Below are 21,397 nucleotides of genomic sequence, written 5' to 3'. Positions count from 1 at the left end.
ACCAATGTAAAGCATTTTACTCAGATGACAGTAACTTACAGAATTTTGGCAAAGATGTAAGTTTTAGAACTGCCAAAATCCTGTCAGTATAGAACTGTTTGGGCTTTAAGCCAATATTAATGAGCCCCCAGAGGTTAAGGAAAGAAACATAACTATTTAAAATGTCCCATAGTATCATTGGTCTCTTTAATTTATACTTATGTATTAATCATTCTAACCAGGAGAAGAATTCATTCTACATTACCTAGTTAGCAAGACAAAAAATTATTCTGTTGTATGGTTATAATAATTTAATAATTATAAACACTTTAAAATAAATTTATATAAACCCAATCCCCAAATCATTATATACATGTGTGTACATACATATTTATACGTACATACATTTATATCTTGATAAATATCACTATCATAACAATCTTCTCCTGTTAGTTGGCTAAATTAAAATTAGTCATTTTAACAAACCTATACATAACAAATTATTAAAAGTGGAGTATTTTAAAATATATTTGATTTTCATCATTCCAGATTACATCATATTATCAGATTTTCTTACACTAATACAGTCAATGTAAAACTACAAGATAATATATTCAGCCCCTCAGTGTTCAAATGTGGCTCTAAATCAAATAAGCAATATAAGTATTTTGTAAATGTTGTACAACTGATTTAAAACTCTGACATTAGTAGACAAAACATAGCTCTTTATGGGAGGTACAATGTTTTATCAGGTATAATTAGGTGTAATTAATCTGTGTTTTGGAATCACAGAATCTTAAGAGTCAGAACAGACATAACAGGTCACCTAGGATATTACCCAAGCTAATGAAAGAATACCCTAAACGGATGGATATTCAGCCTCTGAATACTTCCAGTTTTTAGTAGCTTTACTTATCAAGTTAGCATATTCCATTGTTGACCAGCTTTCATTGTATGAAATTGTTCACGTTGGTTCTCTATTCTTTCACTATCCTGACTGTCTTTTCTGGGAATATCTTGGTTTATAAAAGTCCTTTGGAAAATGTGATATCAGAAATGAACACAATAATACAGATGTCTGATCAGTGCAAAGTACAGAGGGAGTAACATCTTCTGCAGTGAATACTGAGATTCACACAACCAAAATAATTTATAAAATACGATACTTAAGGGCATTCCAGTATGATTTAACCGATTTCTTTCAAAATTAATTACATTCCATTACAATCTGCTCATGCACAAGAGCCTGGAACCATTCTATCTATCCATCACCTATCTATCTATCTATCTATCTATCTATCTATCTATCTATCTATCTATCTATCTATCTATCTATCTATCTATCTATCTATCTATTCTGTCTGTCTGTCTGTCTGTCTGTCTGTCTGTCTGTCTGTCTACTTACCAACCTACCTTTCTAATAGAGAGAGTACTTGGAGTATAATTCAGACTAAAAGAAGGCAGAATGGTGCAATGGAATGAACATGTATTTGTAGCATGGTTCAATTCCCAGTCCTGTTACTTACTACACAAAGGACTGTGGACAAGTGACTTAACCTTTCCGAATCTCAGTTATCCTCATGTATAAACTGAATGGTGACTGAATTGGATAACCCTTAAGGTGACATCTAGCTCTAAATCTATGATATGAGATTAAATCTCATTCTGTAGTATCTATAGTGTTAAATTTCTGACAGTTTTAGTAGAAATTATAATGAGGTATACATTAATTTGGGCCTAATTAATACTTTAATGTTTGTCACTTTTTAAAAGTATAAAATACTTACTTTACTGTAGCACTTAGAAGGAAATTCAGCTGTGGCATTAACAAGTTATCTGGGGCAGATAGATAGCGATCAAACTGAACCTGAAATGAGAAGAAAAAGGATAAACTATAAGGTGTACCTCCTATGAAATGCATCTAACATGGATATCTCTTTTAAGGAATTAAATTTATAAACAAAGCCCCTGATCCTGAATATGTTATCTTTTTCTCTTATGATAAGAATCTCTCAATAATTTTTATTGTCTTTGACTGAAATCCCATTTTATGTATAAACTTAGAATCAATACCAGAGAATTAACAAAAAAAAAAAACTCAATTCATTTTAAAAAATCTTTTATTTTTACCCAATTATACATGTAATTTTAAAAAATCATTTTTTTTTTTGTTTTGAGTTCCAAATTCTATTCTTCCCTTACTCCCCTCTCCTCTCCCTGAGGCAGAATGCAATCTGATATAGGTAATATGTGTGCAATTATTTCCATATTAGTCATTTTGTGCATGAAACCTCAAGAAAGAAAGGGAGGAAGAAAGAAAATGAAAAATAGTATGCTTCAGTTCATATTCAGAATTGATCAGTTTTTTTCTCTGGAGGTGGATAGCATTTTTCATCATGAATCCTTAGGGATTGTCTTGCATCACTGTATTACTGGGATTAGCTAAGTCAATCACAGATGTCCATTGTACAGTATTGCTGTTACTACATACAATATTCTGGTTCTGCTCACTTCACTTCGTATCGGTTCATGTGAGTCTTCCCAAGTTTTTCTAAAATCTTCCTTTTTGTCATTTATTACAGTATAATAATATTCCATTACAATATTATATCACAACTTGTTGAGTCATTCTTCAACTAAAGGGCATCCCTTCAATTTCCAATTCTTAGTCACCACTAAAAGAACTGCTATAAATATTTTTGTATAGATAGGTTCTTTCCCCCTCCCCTTTTTAAAAAATCTCATTGGGATACACACCTAGGACTGGTACTTCTAAACCAAAGGGTATGTAGTTTTATAGCCCTTTGGGCATAGTTCAAAATTGCTTTCCAAAATGGTTGGATCAGTTCACAGCTCTAACAGTGCATTAGTGTCCCAGTTTTCCTACATTCCTACATTTATATCTTTTTTATTATCCAATCTGATGGATGAGAGGTGGTATCTCAGAGTTGTTTTAATCTGCATTTCTCTAATCAATTGTGATTTAGAGCATTTTTTCATATGACTATAGACAACTTTGATTGCTTTGAAAGCTGCCTGGTCATATTCTTCGACCATTTATCAATTGGGGAATGGTTTGTATTCTTATTAATTTGACTTCCTTTTCTATATATTTGAGAAACAAAGTCTTTATCAGAGATACTTGCTGTAAAATTTATTCTTTTTCTAATCTTTTTAGTTGCATGCCCTCATTGATCTGCTCTTTCTCAATTTTATAAATGTGAGCATTTAGAGATATAAATTTTCCCTTAATAACTTCTTTGGCTACATCCCATAAATTTTTTTATGTTGTTTCACTGTCATTCTCCTTAATGAAATTATGACTTTCTATTATTTGTTCTTTGACACATTTATTCTTTAGGATAAGATTACTTAATTTCCAATTAAATTTTAGTCTATGCTTCCATTGCTCTTTTATTGAATGTAATTTTTATTGCATTATGATCTAAAAAGGATGGGAGGCGGAGCCAAGATGGCGGAGTAGAAAGACGCACATACACATAGCTTCGAACCCACAACCCACAGAACGGATACAGGGGAGCAACTCACGGCGAATTCTGCACCCAGAGGCCACGGAATATTGGAGCGAGGGAGATTTCTGTTCTGGAGGGACCTGCAAACCTCTCGCGGGAGGTCCTTCGCGCTGCGGACTGGGCTCCGGGACTGGGAGCTGAGTGCAGCCCTGCCGTGGCCGCGGCACCGAGAGGAAAAGATCCGAGCAGGCTTTAGGGATGGGATCTCCAGCGGCCACGCGGGTCCCTCCACCCACAGAGGGATCTGCAAACCTCTCACAAAAGGTCCGTCGCGCTGCAGACGCGGAGCCCAGCCCAGCCCAGACCTGCTGCAGCCTCGGCACCAAGAGAAACAGACCCGAGCAGGCTTCAGGGATGGGATCTCCAGTGGCCGCACAAGTTCCTCCGCCCACAGGTGATGGGGGTCAGTGAGAGAGTCTCTTTGGCGGGTCGAGAGGGGAGTGGGGTGCCCCCATGATTCGGGCCACCCCCCCCCCCGGGAGGTAGAAGCTGAGAGGCGGCTGCAGACAGGGGCTCCCCAAGCGGGCGGGAGCCTGGATCCATTGTGGAAGGTCTGTACATAAACCCCCGGAGGGAACTGAGCCTGAGAGGCAGCCCTGCCCCGACCTGACCACCTGAACTTAATCTCACACTGAATAGCAGCCCTGCCCCCGCCAAAAGCCCTGAGGCTGGGAAGCAGCATTTGAATCTCAGGCCCCAAACGCTGGCTAGGAGGATCAGGAGGCGAGGTGGGTGTGAGGAGAATATTCAGAGGTCAAGTCACTGGCTGGGAAAATGCCCAGAAAAGGGAAAAGAAATAAGACTATAGAAGGCTACTTTCTCGGAGAACAGACATTTCCTCCCTTCCTTTCTGATGAGGAAGAACAATGCTTACCATCAGACAAAGACACAGAAATCAAGGCTTCTGTGTCCCAGCCCACCCAATGGGCTCAGGCCATGGAAGAGCTCAAAAAGAATTTTGAAAATCAAGTTAGAGAGGTGGAGGAAAAACTGGGAAGAGAAATGAGAGATATGAAAGAAAAGCATGAAAAGCAGATCAGCTCCCTGCTAAAGGAGAACCAAAAAAATGTTGAAGAAATTAACACCTTGAAAAAAAAATCTAAAAAGGATGCATTTAGTATTTCTGCTTTTCTGCATTTGATTGTGAGATTTTGATGCCCTAATACATAATCAATTTTTGTATAGGTGCCATATACAGCTGAGAGGAAGGTATATATTCCTTTCTATTCCTATTCAGTTTTCTTCAGAGATCTACCAAATCTAACTTTTCTAGAATTCTATTTACCTCCTTAACTTCTTTCTTGTTTATTTTGTGGTTAGATTTACCTAGTTCTGAAAGGGTGAAGTTGAGTTCTTCCACTACTATAGTTTTATTATCTGGCCTCCTGTAATTCCTTCAATGTCTCCTTTAAAAATTTAGATGCCATAGCATTTGGTGCATATATGTATAGTATTGACATCACTTCATTATGTATTGCATGGTTTTATTTTTTTCCAATTACACATAAAGACAATTTTCAACATTCATTTTCTGAAAGAATTTGAGTTCCAGATTTTTCTCTTTCCTCTTCTTTCTCCCCAAGATGGCAAGATGTCTGATATAGGTTATACTTGTACACTAATGTAAAACACATTTCCACATTAGATATGCCATGAAAGAAAAAACAGATAAATAAAAACAACCCATCCCATACCCAAAGTGAAAATAGTATGTTTCCATCTACATTCAGACTGTCAGTTCTTTCTCTGGATTTTCCCTTATGAATGTTTTGGAATTGTCTTGGAACACTGAACTGCTGAGAATAGCTAATTCATTCACAGTTCTTCATCATACAATATTGCTGTTTCTGTGTACAATGTTCTCCTGGTACTGCTCACTTCACTCAGCATCAGTTCATACAAGTTTTTCCAGGTTTTGCTGAAATCTGCCTACTCATCATTTCTTACAGCACAACAGTATTCCATTGCATTCATATACCACAATTTGTTCAGCAATTCCCCAATTGATGGGTATTCCCTCAATTTCCAACTCTTTACCACCACAAAAAGAAGTGCTATAAATCTTTTTTGTACATGTGGGTCCTTTTCCCTTTTGATGATCCTTTGGGATACAGAGATAGAAGTGGTATTGCTGGATCAAAGGGTATGCCCAATTTTATAGCCCTTTGGGCACAGTTCCAAATTGTTCTCCGGGATGGTTGGATCAGTTCACAACTCTACTAACAACACATTAGGGTCCCAATTTTCCCACATCATCTCCAACATTTATCATTTTTCTTTTCCATCATATTAACCAATTGAATAGATATGAAGTTGGCTCACAGTTGTTTTAATTGGCATGTCTCTAATCAATTTAGTGATTTGGAGCCTTTTTTTTAATATAACTATAGATAGCTTTGATTTTTGTCATTTGAAAACTGCCTTTTGACCATTTATCCTTTGGGGAATGGCTTCTATTCTTATAAATTTGGCTCAGTGTATTGTTAATGTATTTTTGCTTAATTTGAATATCTTTCCCACTTATTAATAGGCTCATGTGACCTACTTAAACCACATGGAAGCCTAAGTTACATGTGGTAGGAGGAGCTTTCAGAATGGGTGGAACAGGAAGGGTACAACACAGCTGGGAGGAAGTTGGTGAGAGTACTCAGAATGGAGGAGAAAGGACACATAGAGGCAGATAGCTAACATTGTGAGTGTTTGCTTGTGGGAAGGCCCCAGCAGCAGGGGAAGGCTTTGGAATGGTGGTATCCCCTGCAGTGCTAATGTGTATTGACTTCTTAGTTACTACGGTGGATCTGACTTTCTGATGTTGGGATTTAGCTTTCGGGTGTGTGAATAAATGTTTTCCTTCTGCTTTCTCTATGGAGAGTCTATTGTACTTTGTGATTCACAACTATGCTGGCATATTCATTGTTGCCATTGGTGCTGTGAATATTTACTTGGCAATACACTTAAGTTCGCTATAAATTTGAGAAATGAGGTCTTTATTAGTAGAGATTCTTGCTATAAAAACTGTTTCCCAGATTTCTGCTTTCCTTGTAATTTTGGTTACACTGGTTTTGTTTGTGCAAAGCTTTTTAGATTAATATAATCAAGATTAACCCTTTAGCATTTTATAATGCTCTCTATCTCTTGTTTAGTCATAAATTCTTCCCTTCTCCATAGATCTGGAAGGTAAACTCTTCCTTGCTCTTCTAATTTGCTTATGGTATCACCCTTTATGTTTAAATCATGTATCTATTTGACTTTATCTTGGTATGTGATATGAGATGTCCATGGTACATTTTAGCCAGATACAGTTTCCTTTCTTATTTCTTTTAATTATATCTTTTTGCTTTTGTTTTGTCAGAGATCATGATTGCTATGCCTGCTTTTTTTTTTTTTAAACTTCAGCTGGAGCATGATAGTTTCTGCTCCAGTCCCTTATCTTTACTCTGTGCGTGTTTCTGTGAATGTGTTTCTTATAAACAGCATATTACAGGATTCTGGTTTTTAATCCATTCTGCTCTCTGCTTCTGAGAGTTCACCCCATTCACATTTACAGTTATGATAACTTGTATTTCCTTCCATCCTAGTTTTCCCTTGTTTCTCTCTTTCACACACGCACACCTTCCACCTTTTCCTTCCTCATAAGTGTTATACTTCTGATCATTGCCTTCTCCAATCTATCCTTCCTCCTGTCAGTCCCTATTCCCCTTTTTTATCCCCCTATTTTTACTTCCTTATAGGGTAAGATAAATTTCCATATCCAACTGAGCATATATGTGATTCCCTCTGAGGCAAATCTGATGAGAGAAAGGTTCAAGCATTGCACACCCTGCTACCATCTTCCCCTCCAGTTTGAGTCTTTTTAAAAATGAGATAACTTACCTATCATTCTATGTCCTCTTTCCCTCTTTTCCCAGGGCAATCTTCTTTCTCACCCCTTAATTTTGTTTTTAGGGTTATCATCTCATCACAGTCAACTCATACCTATACCCTATGTCTACTTATATTCTTTCTAACTCACTTAATAGTAATAAAGTTCTTAAGAGTTACAAGTATCATCTTGCCATGTAGGAACGTAAGCAGTTTAATCTGATTGAATTTCTTATGTTTTCTCTTTTTTGTTTGTTTTACCTTTTTATGTTTCTCTTGAGTCTTGTATTTGAAGATTACTTTTTTCAGCTCTGGTCTTTTAATCAGGAATGCTTGAAAATCCTCTGTTTTATTAAATTTCCAATTTTTCCCCTGAAGGCTTATACTCAAAGTTTTGCTTGATAGGTGATTCTTGTTTGTAATCCTAACTCCTTTGCCTTCCAGAATATCATATTCAAGGCTTCTAGTTCTTTAATGTAAAAGCTGTTAAATCCTGTGTAATACTGACTGCAACTCTATGATATCTGAACTGTTTCTTTCTGGCTTCTTGCTGTATTTTCTCCTTGTCCTGGGAACTCTAAACATTGGCTATTGATATTCCTGGGAGTTTTCATTTTGTGATCTCTCTCAGGTGGTGATCAATGGATTTTTTTTACATTTATTTTGTTCTCTGGTTCCATATCAGTGCCATTTTCCTTGATAATTAATTTCCAGGTCTTTTTTTTTTTTTTTATCATGGCTTTTGGGTAGTTCAATAATTCTCCTGGATCTCTTTTCCAGGTCAATTGTTTTTTCCAATGAGAAATTTCACATTTCTATTTTTAAAATTCTTTTGATTTTGTTTTATCATTTCTTGTTGTCTCATTAGTTTCTACTTCCTCAATTTTAATTTTTAAGGAATTATTCTCTTAAGTGAGCTTTTGCACCTCCTTTACCATTTTGCCAGCCTATCTTTTAAAGAGTTGTTTTCTTCAGTTAATTTTTATACCTCCTTTTCTATTTGAGTTGTTTCCTTCAGGGAATTTTTGTATATCTTTTCCCATTTTTTTGCGTTTCTTTTATCAAGCTGTTTGACTCCTTTTTTATGATTCTCTTGTGTTACTCTAATTTCTTTTTCCATTTTTTCTTCTATTTCTCTTATTTGACTTTTAAAATCCTTTTAAAGTTCTACCAGGAGTTCTTTTTTTGGGCCTGAGACCAATTTACATTTTTCTTTGAGGCTCTGCATGTAGCCATTATGACCCTGTTGTCCTATTCTAAGCTTACGTCTTGATGTCACCATTTTTTTTTCCTTTGCTCATTTTTTCTGCCTATTTTGTGACTGCACTTTTATGTAAGCGTTGGGCTCTGCTTCTACACTGTCCCAAGCTTCCTTTGTAGGGCTCGAGACTGCTGTTGGCTTGCTCCATGGGTGTGGCTTTGCTGTTGGATTACTTTGTGGGCAGAGCTTTACTGCTGATCCATGTCAGGGAGCATCGCCTTGCTGCTGGCCAGTCAAGAGGTGGGGCCTTATTGGTAGCAAACACAGGGGGTGAGGAATCTCTGTGTTGGTGGTCTGTTTCAAGACTGCTAGCTTGCATGGGGGCAGGGCCTCACTGGTGGCCTGCACCAGGGCTCAAGATTGGCTGCAGGCCCTCTGGGGGGCAGCCTTCTGCTGCTTCTCAGTGACTCTACTCCCCTCCCACTCCAGGGAGACACATCTTTTCTGTTAAACTGGTAAGTTGCTTCCCCATTCCTGAATTAGTTCTAGGAGTTTGGCAAAGTTGCTTAGAGGAGAATTGGGGAAGGCTGTGGGGAGCTCCTTCCTCACTCTGCCATCTTGGTACTGTCCAACTCATTTTAATCAGCAGTTTCAACCTCTTCCTCCTCACTTCATACTTCTCCTCATTCCCCACCCATATCCCCACCCCAACAAATATTTCTCTAGTGTGATTAAACAAGGAAAAAAACTGTTTGGCTTCAACTCTTTTTCCCCTTATAAATCATCTGTTCAATTCAATAAACCTTTATTGATATTGTATATTTTTCTATCATATTCATGTTGAATTTATGTTTCTACTACCCCTTACAACAACCATTAAAAAGCAAAGAGGAAAAAAAGCAATTTAGCAAAACCAACCAACAAATTGGTGGTGGTTCCCCAACTTAACAGAAGCATTTTGTCAAGTCTTCTTTGGTGTCAAACATAGTTCTTATAATTTAAAAAAAAATCAGTTTGGTTTTTTTTGCTTCTAATTACATTGCTGTGGTAGTTGTTGTACATATTGCTTTCCCAATTACACTTACTTCAATATGCATCAGTTTATATACGTCTTCCAATAATTCTCCAAATTATTTATATTCATAATTTCTTATACTATAGTAATACTCCATTACATTCATGTGTCACAAATGTTTTTATTATTTCCTAATCAATAGAAAGCTGTTTCCAGTTCTTCAAGATCACAGCAAGATCTGCTCTAGGTGTCTTGGTTTATAGGGGATCATGACTTGGTTTTTACCTCCCTGGAGGTAATAATGTGCTAATAATGGGATCTCTGGATCAAAGGGTATAGACACTTAGTTAAACTATTGAGCTAAATTCAAATTGTTTTCCAGAAAGATTGGACCAATCTGTAGCTCCAATAAAAGTATATTAGTGTAGCTGTCTTACTCCAGTCTCTTACATATTGACTACCGCCATTTTTTGGTCACTTTTGCTAGTTTTCTGGGTGAATACAGATTAAACTTCAAAGTTGTTTTGATTTGCATTTGTCTTCTGAGTGATTCAGAGTAAACTTTCATATGCCTATCAGTACTCTGCAGTTCTTTTGTAAACTAGTTGTTCTTATCATTTGACCACTTTCAAGTGGAGAATGACTTTGTCTGAAATATTTGTGTCAATTTTTAATATAGATTAACTACTCAGATCTTTATCTAAAACATTTGATACAAATTTTTTTTTGTCAGTCAATACATTCCCTTATTATAGTAGCTCTAATAAAAAAGCTTTTCAGTTTCATGTAATTCCAATTAGCTATTTAATCTGTTGTGATGATCCCTATCCCTTCTTTGGTTAATAATTCTCCCCCTAGCCATAAATGTGAAACTCATAGGATCCTGTTCTTTATAATTTTATTTATAGTGTGACCTTTTACATTTAGGTTGTATACACATTTTGAGTTTGTTTTGATATATGATGTAAGATATAGAATTAAACCTTTCTGACAAGCTGCTTTTTCAGTTTTCCTAACAGTTCTTGTCAAAAAGGGAGTTCTTCCCAAAATAACTTATGTTTCTAGATTTATGGAACAGTAGGATATTGAGTTTAGTTGTTTCTGATTCTTCCTTATTTATATTTTTCCAATTATGTACTTTTCTATTTTAAAAAATACAGTATCAAATAGTTTTGATGATTACTGCTTTATAATATGAGGTCTGAGAGTACTCTTCTTTTACTTCTGATCTTTTCATCATGAAGAGTTTAGACATCTTCCTTCCAAATGATCTGTTATTTTGCATAGCTTTCTAAAAAGTAACCTCTTGGTAGTTTATATATTTAGTGCTATGTCTATCAAATTAAATTAAGTACTGTCTCTTTTTGTATTATACCCTCTGTTCATTTGTCAAACTGATCTTTACAAAGCATACAGTTGAGATTGGCTCACTCCCTATTCAACAAACACTAATGACTCCCTATTACCTCCAAGATCAAATATGAAACCTTCTATTTGGTTTTTAAAGTCCTTCATAACATGACGCTTGCCTACCTTTTTGTCATCTTAAAACTTCTTCCTTCCCATGTATACTGAGTTCTAGTGACAGTGGCCTCCTTGCTGTTCTTCTCACATGGTACCACATCTCGTGACTCCACATCTTTTCTGTCGTCTGCTGCCCCCCAAGAATGAATCACTCTCCCTCCTCATCACCTACTGGCTTCATCCATGTTCTAACTTCTGAAAGAAATCTTTCTTCATTCTGCTTAATCTTAATGAATCACCTCTGAGAGTAACTGCAATTTATCCTGAATATATCTTATTGGTACATAGTTTTATGTTGTCTCCCCTATTAGAAAGAGCTCCTTGAGAATGGGAACTGGGTTTTTTTTTTTTACCTTCCTTTAAATCCCCAAGTCCATAGCACAGTGCCTAACACATAGCAGGAGCTTAATAAATCTTTTTGACTTGACTTGTTGACTTCAAATTAAATTATGTGATCAGCAAATAGACATACTTCTATCTCTGCTTTACTTTCATTTGTTTCTTGTCTTACTACAATTGCGAGCATTTTTAGGATTATGCCCAATAGCAACGGGGGCAAGGGGAATCCTTACTTTATGATTGTATCCACTAGGAAAAGCTTTTGTTTTTTTCTCCACTTAAAATAATTCTAGATACATAAATTCCAGATACACACAAATAATATACATAGCTTTTTTATATTAAAAAACTAAACTTAAAAAATTAAAAAATTACATATGCTAAAGGTTTGTTTGTTTTTTAATAAAAATGTTGAGCTCTGTCAATGACTTTTTCTGCAGCTATTGATGTAATCATGTGGTTTGGAGTGTTTTTATTTTTAATATGATTATCTTAATTGCATTCCTAATGCTGAGCTATCCTTATATCTTAGATATAAATCTATACTGGTAAAAGGATATATTTTGGGTATATATGCACATATACATATTTTATATATTCATAAAGTTTTTATACAAGGATTTTATTTAAAAGTTTTGGATTAATATTCATTTTTTATATTATAGTTCTCTCTCTCTTTTTTTGCTTTACCTTTGTTATCAGACTATATTTATCTCATATAAAGACCTGGATAGAGAGCTTTCTTATTTTTTTGAATATCTGTGTAGCAATAGTATTAACTAGTCCTTAATATTTGATAGAACTGATCTATCAATCCACTTGGTACAGATTATTTTTTTTTCCCTGTGGCAGTTCCTTTATGGTTTGCCCAATTTAATTTTCTGAAAATGGAATTATTAGGTATTTTATTTACCAATAAAATAACAGATCTAGTCTCTTTCTAGTCCCTAAATTTTTAAAAGCAATCTTCTAAGTTCTGCTAGCACACCAATTACATATAACAAGGTTTTGACAATTCCTTTTATTTCTCATCTGTTGTGATTTTACCTTGTCCTTTTTATTTTAGAGGGGTGGTAAATTTGATTTTCCTTTCTCTTCTTCTTGGTCAGACTTATTGATTTTGTTAATCTTTTCAAAGAACCAACTTTTAGCTTCGCTTTCCATTTTTTAAATTTCAATTTTTCTATGTTTTATTTATTTTATTTTTAATTTAAGGAATAAAATAAGCATTTCCATAACATAAAAAATAAAAAAGATAATTGCACATGAAACTGCAAATTTATAACATACTATTTGTTATTCCTCTTAAATATGTAATAAAGTTATTGTGTAAATTTCTTTTTTTTTCCTTTTTTCCCCTTATCCCTCTGCAACCCAGCATCCAAGAGATGAATTTTTCCATAAATTTTCAAGATTTCTTCTTAAATGCTGATTTTGGGTTTGCTTATGTTCTAAATTTTAAAATCGCACACTTAATTCATTAATCTTGTTTTCTATTTTATTAATGCATCTTTTCAGAGACATAATTTTCTTTTAAGGACTGTTTCAGCTATATTCAAGAATTTATAGAACATTTTTTCATCATTATCATGCTCTATTTTATATTTATTCATTTTCTTTTCTATACATTGTTCTTTGACTCACACATTACTCAAGATGTTGTTAACAAGTCATCATTTAGGCTTGTCTTCCCTGAATTAATTCCTTCTTTTATTGTATTATGGTCTATATATATTACCTGGTAAATGATGCTTTTAGTCAGCTAGGTGGCATGATGAAGTACTGGATCTGAAGTCAGGAAGATCTGAGTTTAAATCTAACTTTAGATACTTACCAGCTATGTGACCCTGGGCATGTGATCTCTGTCTGCTTCATGTGTAAAATGAGGATGATAATACTAGTACCTACTTCTCAGGGTTGTCATAAGGATAAAATGTGATATTTGTAAAATGCGTTCTATATCTTAAAGAGCTACATAAATGTAGATGTTATATAAATGTAACTATTCATATTACTTTTTAAAACATTTATTTATACCATTTTCTTGTGCCCTCATAGGTTCAAACATTTAAAGCTCGAAAGAGAAGTCTAGAACATGTTCTATTTTGGGAAAGGTGCCATGTAATACTAAGAAATAGGCTCTCTACTGGTACCATTCACAAGATGCCATGTCACCTAGTAAATGCTTAATAATGTTCTATCAGTCTTTTATCTTTTGAAATGTCCAATAATTTGTTCAGGTCTCTATTTTGCTTTCTTTGTATAGTTTTGTTAGATCTCTGAGAAAGGAACATTAAAGTTGGCCATAATTATTGTGTAATTATCTTTTTTTCTTTCAAAATGCTTAGCTTGTTTGAATTTAGATGCTATGCCATTTGTTGCACATGTTTAATACTGGTGTTGGTTCTTTTTCTATGGTATCTGTAAGTACAGTATGGTTTCCCCATTTAGTTTTTCTTAACACTAAATTTTTCTTTTCTTCTTTCTGATAGTATGATTATAATTATTGGATTTTTTTGGGAATTAGTAAATTTTGTTCTAGCCTCTCATCATTTTGTATGCATCCTTATATTTTATAAAATTCTTCTGATGCTGTCATATTTTACAAGTCATGAAACTCTATAGGTTCTGAAAACTGAAACTGAAAAACACTCAAAGAGCAATGGAATCATGAGAATAAATAGCTTCAGCACATTATAAGTAAGAAATTATGATTAAGAAGCAGTGTAAAGGGTATCACCAGAGAAATATATGAGCTTCAGAGATAGGTATTAGTCATAGAGTAAAAGCAAAGAGAGGACACATATACCATTGTAATAATGATAATTAATAATAATAGCCAGCATTTATATCAAACTTTACATATATTATCTTATTTGCTCCTTAGGATATTGTGATAAAACAAAGACAAGCAACTTTGTACACTTGAAGGATGCCCCAAGGGAATGTATGGAAGGGTACGGATAAGAACTACACAGGACAGGCTGTCATAGATGGGTTGCAATCTGCAGAACTGAAGGGAATACCCTCATCAATGATATAATAGATGCTCATTTGAGTTTTTTCAATAGTATTGAGTTACCAATACCAGTTTTAATTTTCTTAAACTACATATAGATGAATGCTTTTCTGTAATTATTTTAAAATAGAAAAGATATGTAAAAAGCTTCATATAGATGACTTAAGAAACAAAAGTTTAAAGTTCTGCCCTCCTATTACACTATCATAATATCTTTCTAAGCAAATAACAGTCTTATGGATCATGGGATCATAGGCTTAAAGTTGGAAAAATGCTGAAAGGTCACAAAGTCTAAGCCCCTAATTTTAAAGATAAATAAACTGCAGCCAAATGAGGTTGGGATTTGCCCAGGGACTCACAGACAATGTCAGAGGCAAGACCTGACCCCAGGTCCTTTGACTCCAAAGACAATACTCCTTTTATTCTGCCAAACTGCCTCTTGGTCTTCAGTATGTCCAATCCCCAAAGTCAGTTTACAAATGTTACAATGTTACAAACCCTGTAAATATCTTGAAATTCTTATGAATTATGATATGCAGAAGTAATATAATTGATAGTAAACTTTAGAATACATTTAGCTTAAATCTAAATTCTATCTTAAAATTCTGAATGTGGGAGGTCATGTAAATATGGCTATATGCCTACATGTGGATGTATATTTATATGTGAATAATTATGTGCACATATGTACCAATATGTAATCATTTAAGTACATCATTATAACTGTCAGGGCATATGTCTGTATTGTATGCATCTGTAATGGTAATTTAAATGGGAAGATCTTTCCCATTCATAAACAGGTCCATGTGACCTGCTTAAATCACATGGAAGCCTAAATCACATGTAGTGGAAGAGCTTGCTGAACAGGTGGAACAGGAAAGGTAGAGCAGAGCTGAGAGGAAGTTGGTCAGGCTAGTCAGAGCTGGGAAGGACACAGGCAAGCAGGCACAGCTAGGCTCCTGAGTGTTTGTAGGAAGGCCCCAAACTGGGAGGTTTAGAGGGGGGAAGGCTTGGAAATGCCTTTTTCCCCTGCAGTGCTAATGTGTATTGACTTCTTGGTTACTATGACGAATTTCGCTTTCTGGTGTTGGGATCTGACTTTCTGGTGTCTGAATAAATGCTTCTCTTCTGCCTTCTATATGGAGTGTCTGTTATACATTACAATTCAGAACTATGCTGGCATATTCATAGTCACTGTTGGTGCTGTGAATATTGCCTAGGTGATACAACATCTCTGAGTACTTTGTATATTAGTACTCATTTTTTGTTTTAGGGCTATGTTTGGGGGATTTTGAAGTATAACACTATATAAAAAATATGGTGTTAGGTTATATCAGAACACTGCAGAATATGTATGCATATGTTTCAGTGTGTGTAGTAGATAAAAATACAAAAATGCCTGAGTCAATGAAATATCAGCTATATAACTGTTCTAAGACCAATATAAATGCTATATATTATAGGCAGAGGAAAAAAAAATCACGAGACAAATTATATCTAGAAGGAAGGCATCATTAAAGAGAAAAGCCTTGAAGAAACACAAATGATAATGCTTTGATATGAAATTCTTATTTTCTTACCATTGCTGCCTTCAGTGAGACTGAATCCAGGCTTGGCAAGTTGGCTAAGGGACCCTAAAAAAAGCAAGCAAAGACAATATGTAGTGATATGGAATAGAGGTAGATGGAGAAATAGTGGCCTGAAATACAGCAGGACCTGGGTTCAAATCCCACCTGTGATGCATAGTAGATGTCTGATTCTGGGCAAGCCATTTAACTTCCTGGTGACTTAAGGCAACTCTCTAAAGACTCTGAATTGAAGAGAAGTTGCCAATTGGCACTGCTATGGGAAGTTTCTTACCAGGAGCTCCTCGTGCTAATGAAATCATAGGTCTTATTTAAAAAAAAAATATATATATATACACACACACGCACACACACACACATATATCACATGGAACTCTGCCATTTTCAGATTGGTCTTCACTTTCAAATATTCAGAAAGATTACTTTGCCCAGGGTTAAATGATTAGAAGCATTACAAATAATAGATTTTTCCATATCACCTCCCCTTACTCAAAGATCTTCAATGGCTCTAATTGCCCCTAAAATAAACTACAATTTACTCAGTCTAACCTTAAAAGTCCTCTACAGCCTGACTCCTACCTACCTTGCCAGTCTGATTTCATATTACTTCCCTTCCTGCACTATATTTCATCAAACTGGGCCAGTATATACTCAGTAATCCTTCTCTTTCTTTCCATGTATATGTACAAGTAGCTCCCCAAATCTGAAATGTATTTGCTTCCTCAGCTCCTTGACACATGTACCTCATACTTTCAGACCAGGGCTGGAGTCTGGGGCCAGCATGTTGGGCTTTATTCAAGAAGCAGGTCATCTACAATGCCACATATTTAAAGTTTGAACTTAAGAAATTTAAGCACCTTTTGTATGGAGCAGGGATTCTTAACCTGGGATATACAGAGGGATTTCAGAAGGTATATAAACTTGGATGAGAAAAAAAAATTACACTCCTGATTTCACTAAATTCTAACTGAAATTTAGTTATTTCTGTCACTTATGAATGAGCCACATTACTGGTAACTTTGTCATCAATAGAAATCACAGGCATTTTCATATCACTTTACAGTTGTAGATGTTGCAAAGTATCATTTATATTCATCACTACTTTAAAATTATTATGTTATCAGACTTGTCAATGGATCACATGTGACTGTAGTCTCACTTTCTACAGACTGTATTTCAAAATAATTGTATTTTTTATTCTTTTGAATTTTTTTCTACAGACTGTATTTCAAAATAATTGTTTTTTTTATTCTTTTGAATTTTATTTCGTGCATTTAAAAATTCTTTTCAAAAGAGATCCATAGGCATCACTAGGCTGACAAAGGGGTTCATTCGCATGAAAAAGGTTAAGAATCCCTGAAATAAAATATGAATTAGAACCCCTGGAATAGAGTATTAGTGTGAATTTACCTGAATTCAACATTAAATATAATAAAAATGTAAAATGAAAAAGAAGAAATAGCATATTTTAAGCAGACTTCTTAGGTGCCAGAAACACATGATCTCATTTATACATGCATAATTTGATCTTTCAAATTCCTGCATTCATTTTGTATTTTTGGTCATTAGTAAGGCAAGTCATATGTTAGTAAGCATAATTTATAATACAGAACTTCTTCATCTCTTTAATTAATATCTTAGAATAACTACATTTAATCAACTAAACTATCTGTTACGGGACAAATAATCTACCTCCCATGAGTTATATTTAATTATATAAATGCTATCTGTCATAAAATGCCACTCATTTAAAATAATGAAAAATGAATTTAAATGAATAATTCAAGGAAACAAAAAATTTGAAGAAACTATTCAGAAACAAAGCATTTAGGTATGTTTACTTAAACTGTAACTCAAAACTGTTACAAATGTACCTCATTTAATTCAATAGATATGTTTCTTAAAAGTTGCAATTAAAATACACTTTGTAAATCATGATCATTTATTTATTTACATTAGTTTGGAGTTTTATTTTTATTTCTGATTTTCAATCACTGTACTTTATTAAATTAGATTTATTAAATTTTTATGTCTCCAAACTTTCTATCAAGAAGTTAATGATTTGTAAATAAACACTAAAATACATTAGGGGGGCTCCTATTTAAAGAAACCCTGAACTACTACCATTAGTAAAATAACAATCATTTTTAATTAGTCAATCAATCAATCATCACACAAAAAATAATTACTGAGTACTATGTTTTCAGCACAAGAGTTGATAGGAAAATTAGTAAGACACGGCCCCTATCAACAAAGATCTTGTAATTCTTGTTGGGAAGAAAATAACAAGTCTAAATAAAGTGAACAGTGTACTGTATTATGTAATTAAGTGCTAAATTGTATCCTATAGATTATAAGTGATATAACAGTTCAGTGAATGGGAGTCACAGAATTAAAGCTGAAAAGGACTTTAGAGTTCATTGATTCCAGCCCTAATTTTATGAATGACAAGTGAAGTGACCTGCCCAATAATAGACAGGGAACAGGTAGTAGAACTGGGAATCTGAATCCAGGGCCTGTCTCTAAACATTGTGATCTTTCACCGAGTCATCCTATATGAGACTAACACAAAGTTTATGTCAAAGAACAGCTTTCTATATCTGAAATGAAAAGCTAGATCTTCACATAATTAATCTGTTTGTACTCAACTGTTGTATGCCATTTTTTTAGAAAAGATTAGAAAATTTTACATTCTCTATGAAAAATTGAAGAAAATATTTATCACCAGAAAGAGAGTACACACACAAAAAAACTGCTGTAAGAAAAAAAAAAGCTAAGATAAAAAAAGTGTTTCATAATGCACCTTCAAATCTCCCAACCCTTGTGATAATTACGCATTTTAAAGGGTTAAATACAATAAATTTCAATAAATTTTGCTTGATTTATGAACTTAATGTATTCTTAAAAACTTTTCTGCAAAAAACAAAATTCCACATATTAATTTCTATTTTTAAAAATTCATTTGTATTATAGAAATGTTTCTATAGGAAACAATTCCAATAAAAGGATGCAAACCTTTGGTAAGGAAGATGTTAGGAAAGGAGTCCAACTTACTATTGTGCCACAAATCTAAACACATAGTAGGTATTCTATATAATTCTCAAGAATTGATTGACTCGTTTATTTTCTTAGAGTTTATGTCACTGGTTAATTTAATCAGATGAGATCCTACACTAAAAAAGAATCAAATCCATCAAAGACTCAGAGTCTCAGGGATGCAGAGGTGATATGTGGTTTTTGTTTCCAAGTTCTCAGAAGTTGGGAACCGAGAGTGCTCCACATGCAGGATGTACTGGCAACAGCAACAACTACTACTGCTACTGCTACGGACATCTGGATAGTGACTCATGGTTTGAAAAGCACTTTATATAGATGATTTTACAATCGCCTCATAAGAACCCTGTGAATTTGGTCACTTTAGAGATGAGGAAACTGAAGTTCATATAGATTAAATGGCCCATGATCACAGAGCTGGTAATTGGCAGAGGCAGAATTTAAATCCAGGTCTCTTCAGGCACAGAATAACATTCATTCTGATATAGTGCTAGGTGCCTCTTTCTTTCCCTTTCTATACTGTGTGTTTTGTTGATCTCATCAGTTCCAAAGGATTCAGTTTTCATCTCTATGTAGATAATTTCAAGATTTAGATATTTATACAGCTCTCTCCTGAGCTCTAATCTTACTGACTCCTGTTTGTCTCAAATTGGTTGCTTTGTAGGTGAATTCAAAGTCAGCATGTCCAAAACAGACTTCACAGTCTTTTCCTAAATTATTCCTTTTTTCCCAACTTCCCTTTTACTGCTGAGGGAATAACTATCCTTCCAGTCAACCATCTCACAACCCTTGGTGTCATACTCTTCCACTCTCTTACCTACTCCACTTATCCAATCTAGTTTTGTATTTTCTTTCTTCTTAATATCTCTCTTATATGCCCCTTTTCTCCATTCACATAATCAAACCCTGCTGGAGGGCCTCATCACATCATGGCTGGACTATTTTCTGGTCAGTCCTCTACTCAGTTGTCAAAATGATCAGCTTTCTAAAGGGTAAGTCTGACAATGCTTCCCTCCCAGATCTTCTAACTCTAATCCAGTTCTTCATCTACTCTACCACACTATTTTTAATTATTCTTCTTTGCTTCCAGATTTTCAAAAAAGAAGTTTCTGGAGAGTGATAAGAGAAATTCCAGCTGATTATCCTATTACCAGACTCATTTCATAGGGACACTATAGGGTCCAGAGTAAACTGAATTTAATGTATCTAAGTCTTACTTTCTACATCTCTAAAATGAAAGAAAAATAAAACAAAAATCTCTACAATTATGGGACTCAGTGACTTGCAACAAAATATATGGTTGTTAAACAACTATGTTCTTACCTGCTCTGGTTTATACTGCTGTACAGTATTGTAGATATAACTCAGACCTGCTCTGGTTAGTACATAAGATGCTTGCTCATTTATAAGCGTATCCAAATGTGCTTCGATCTGAAATAGAACAAAGAGGACACTATTTTAAAAGAGGAAGGGATGAAGGGATTTGCTGGTAATTCTCTTAACTGTCTTTCAATCCCAGTTAGTTGTCACTGATGTTACAGGGTGAAAATAGGCAATAGAAAAGTCAGTTTTCTTGCAGCACAGGTAGAAATATTCTTATACTGAAGGGTGGTAGAAATTTATGTGCCAGAGGAAGGTCTTGGTTGGGCACTCTGCAGAGATGATCAGCTTGTTAGATTTCTCCAAATGGATGTTCTATAACTTCTCAAACTCAACAAAAGATTGCTGATGCTACTTGTGGACAGCTCCCATGTTCCCCATATGAAGCAATATTTCTCCATAAAATCTGTCCTTCCTCATAACTTCTCTACTCCTATTGATAGGATTGCTATCCTAATCACCCAGGTATTATCTTTAGCATTATCTGACTCCTTCCCTACCCCCCACCCCCCAAATTTTATAGACAAACAACTATCAATTGCTTCTAACCCTAGATTTCTCCCAAAAGTCTTCTCCCTCCTATTTCCTGTAGAACTACCTTGGTTTAAGTTCTCATCACTGGTGACCCAGAATACTGTAACAATCTCCTAATTGATCTTCATGTCTACAATTTCTTCCATCTTCAACTGATCCTTTACTCTGAGAAAGCTTCTTAAGGCATGGTTCTAACAACATCATGCCCTTCCTACAAATACTTGTGGCTTTTGACTGCCTCCTGGATAATAAATTCTTTATTTTAGCATTCAAACTCTTTCAATATATAGTTCTAACCTACCTTTCCAGACTTATCTCACACTACTTCCTGTCACATATTATACATATTTCAGCCAAACAAGATGACTCACT

General features: G+C 34.7%; 1 protein-coding gene across 1 annotated transcript in view; it reads right to left on the bottom strand.

Moving 5' to 3' along the window:
* Positions 1–21,397, bottom strand: part of COG6 (component of oligomeric golgi complex 6) — a 149,918-nt gene that overhangs the window by 14,627 nt on the left and 113,894 nt on the right. Inside the window, exons 16-18 of the mRNA XM_072610437.1 lie at positions 20,435–20,542; positions 16,052–16,105; positions 1,767–1,846 (exon numbers count right to left, since the gene is read on the bottom strand). Coding sequence (XP_072466538.1) covers positions 1,767–1,846; positions 16,052–16,105; positions 20,435–20,542 — 242 coding nt within the window. The remainder of the gene's footprint in view (positions 1–1,766; positions 1,847–16,051; positions 16,106–20,434; positions 20,543–21,397) is intronic.

Source organism: Notamacropus eugenii, chromosome 5 (genome assembly GCF_028372415.1).
Source record: "Notamacropus eugenii isolate mMacEug1 chromosome 5, mMacEug1.pri_v2, whole genome shotgun sequence".
NCBI classification, from domain to species: domain Eukaryota; kingdom Metazoa; phylum Chordata; class Mammalia; order Diprotodontia; family Macropodidae; genus Notamacropus; species Notamacropus eugenii.
The sequence above is the reverse complement of the archived record's forward strand: the minus strand, read 5'-3'. Positions and strand labels throughout refer to the sequence as shown.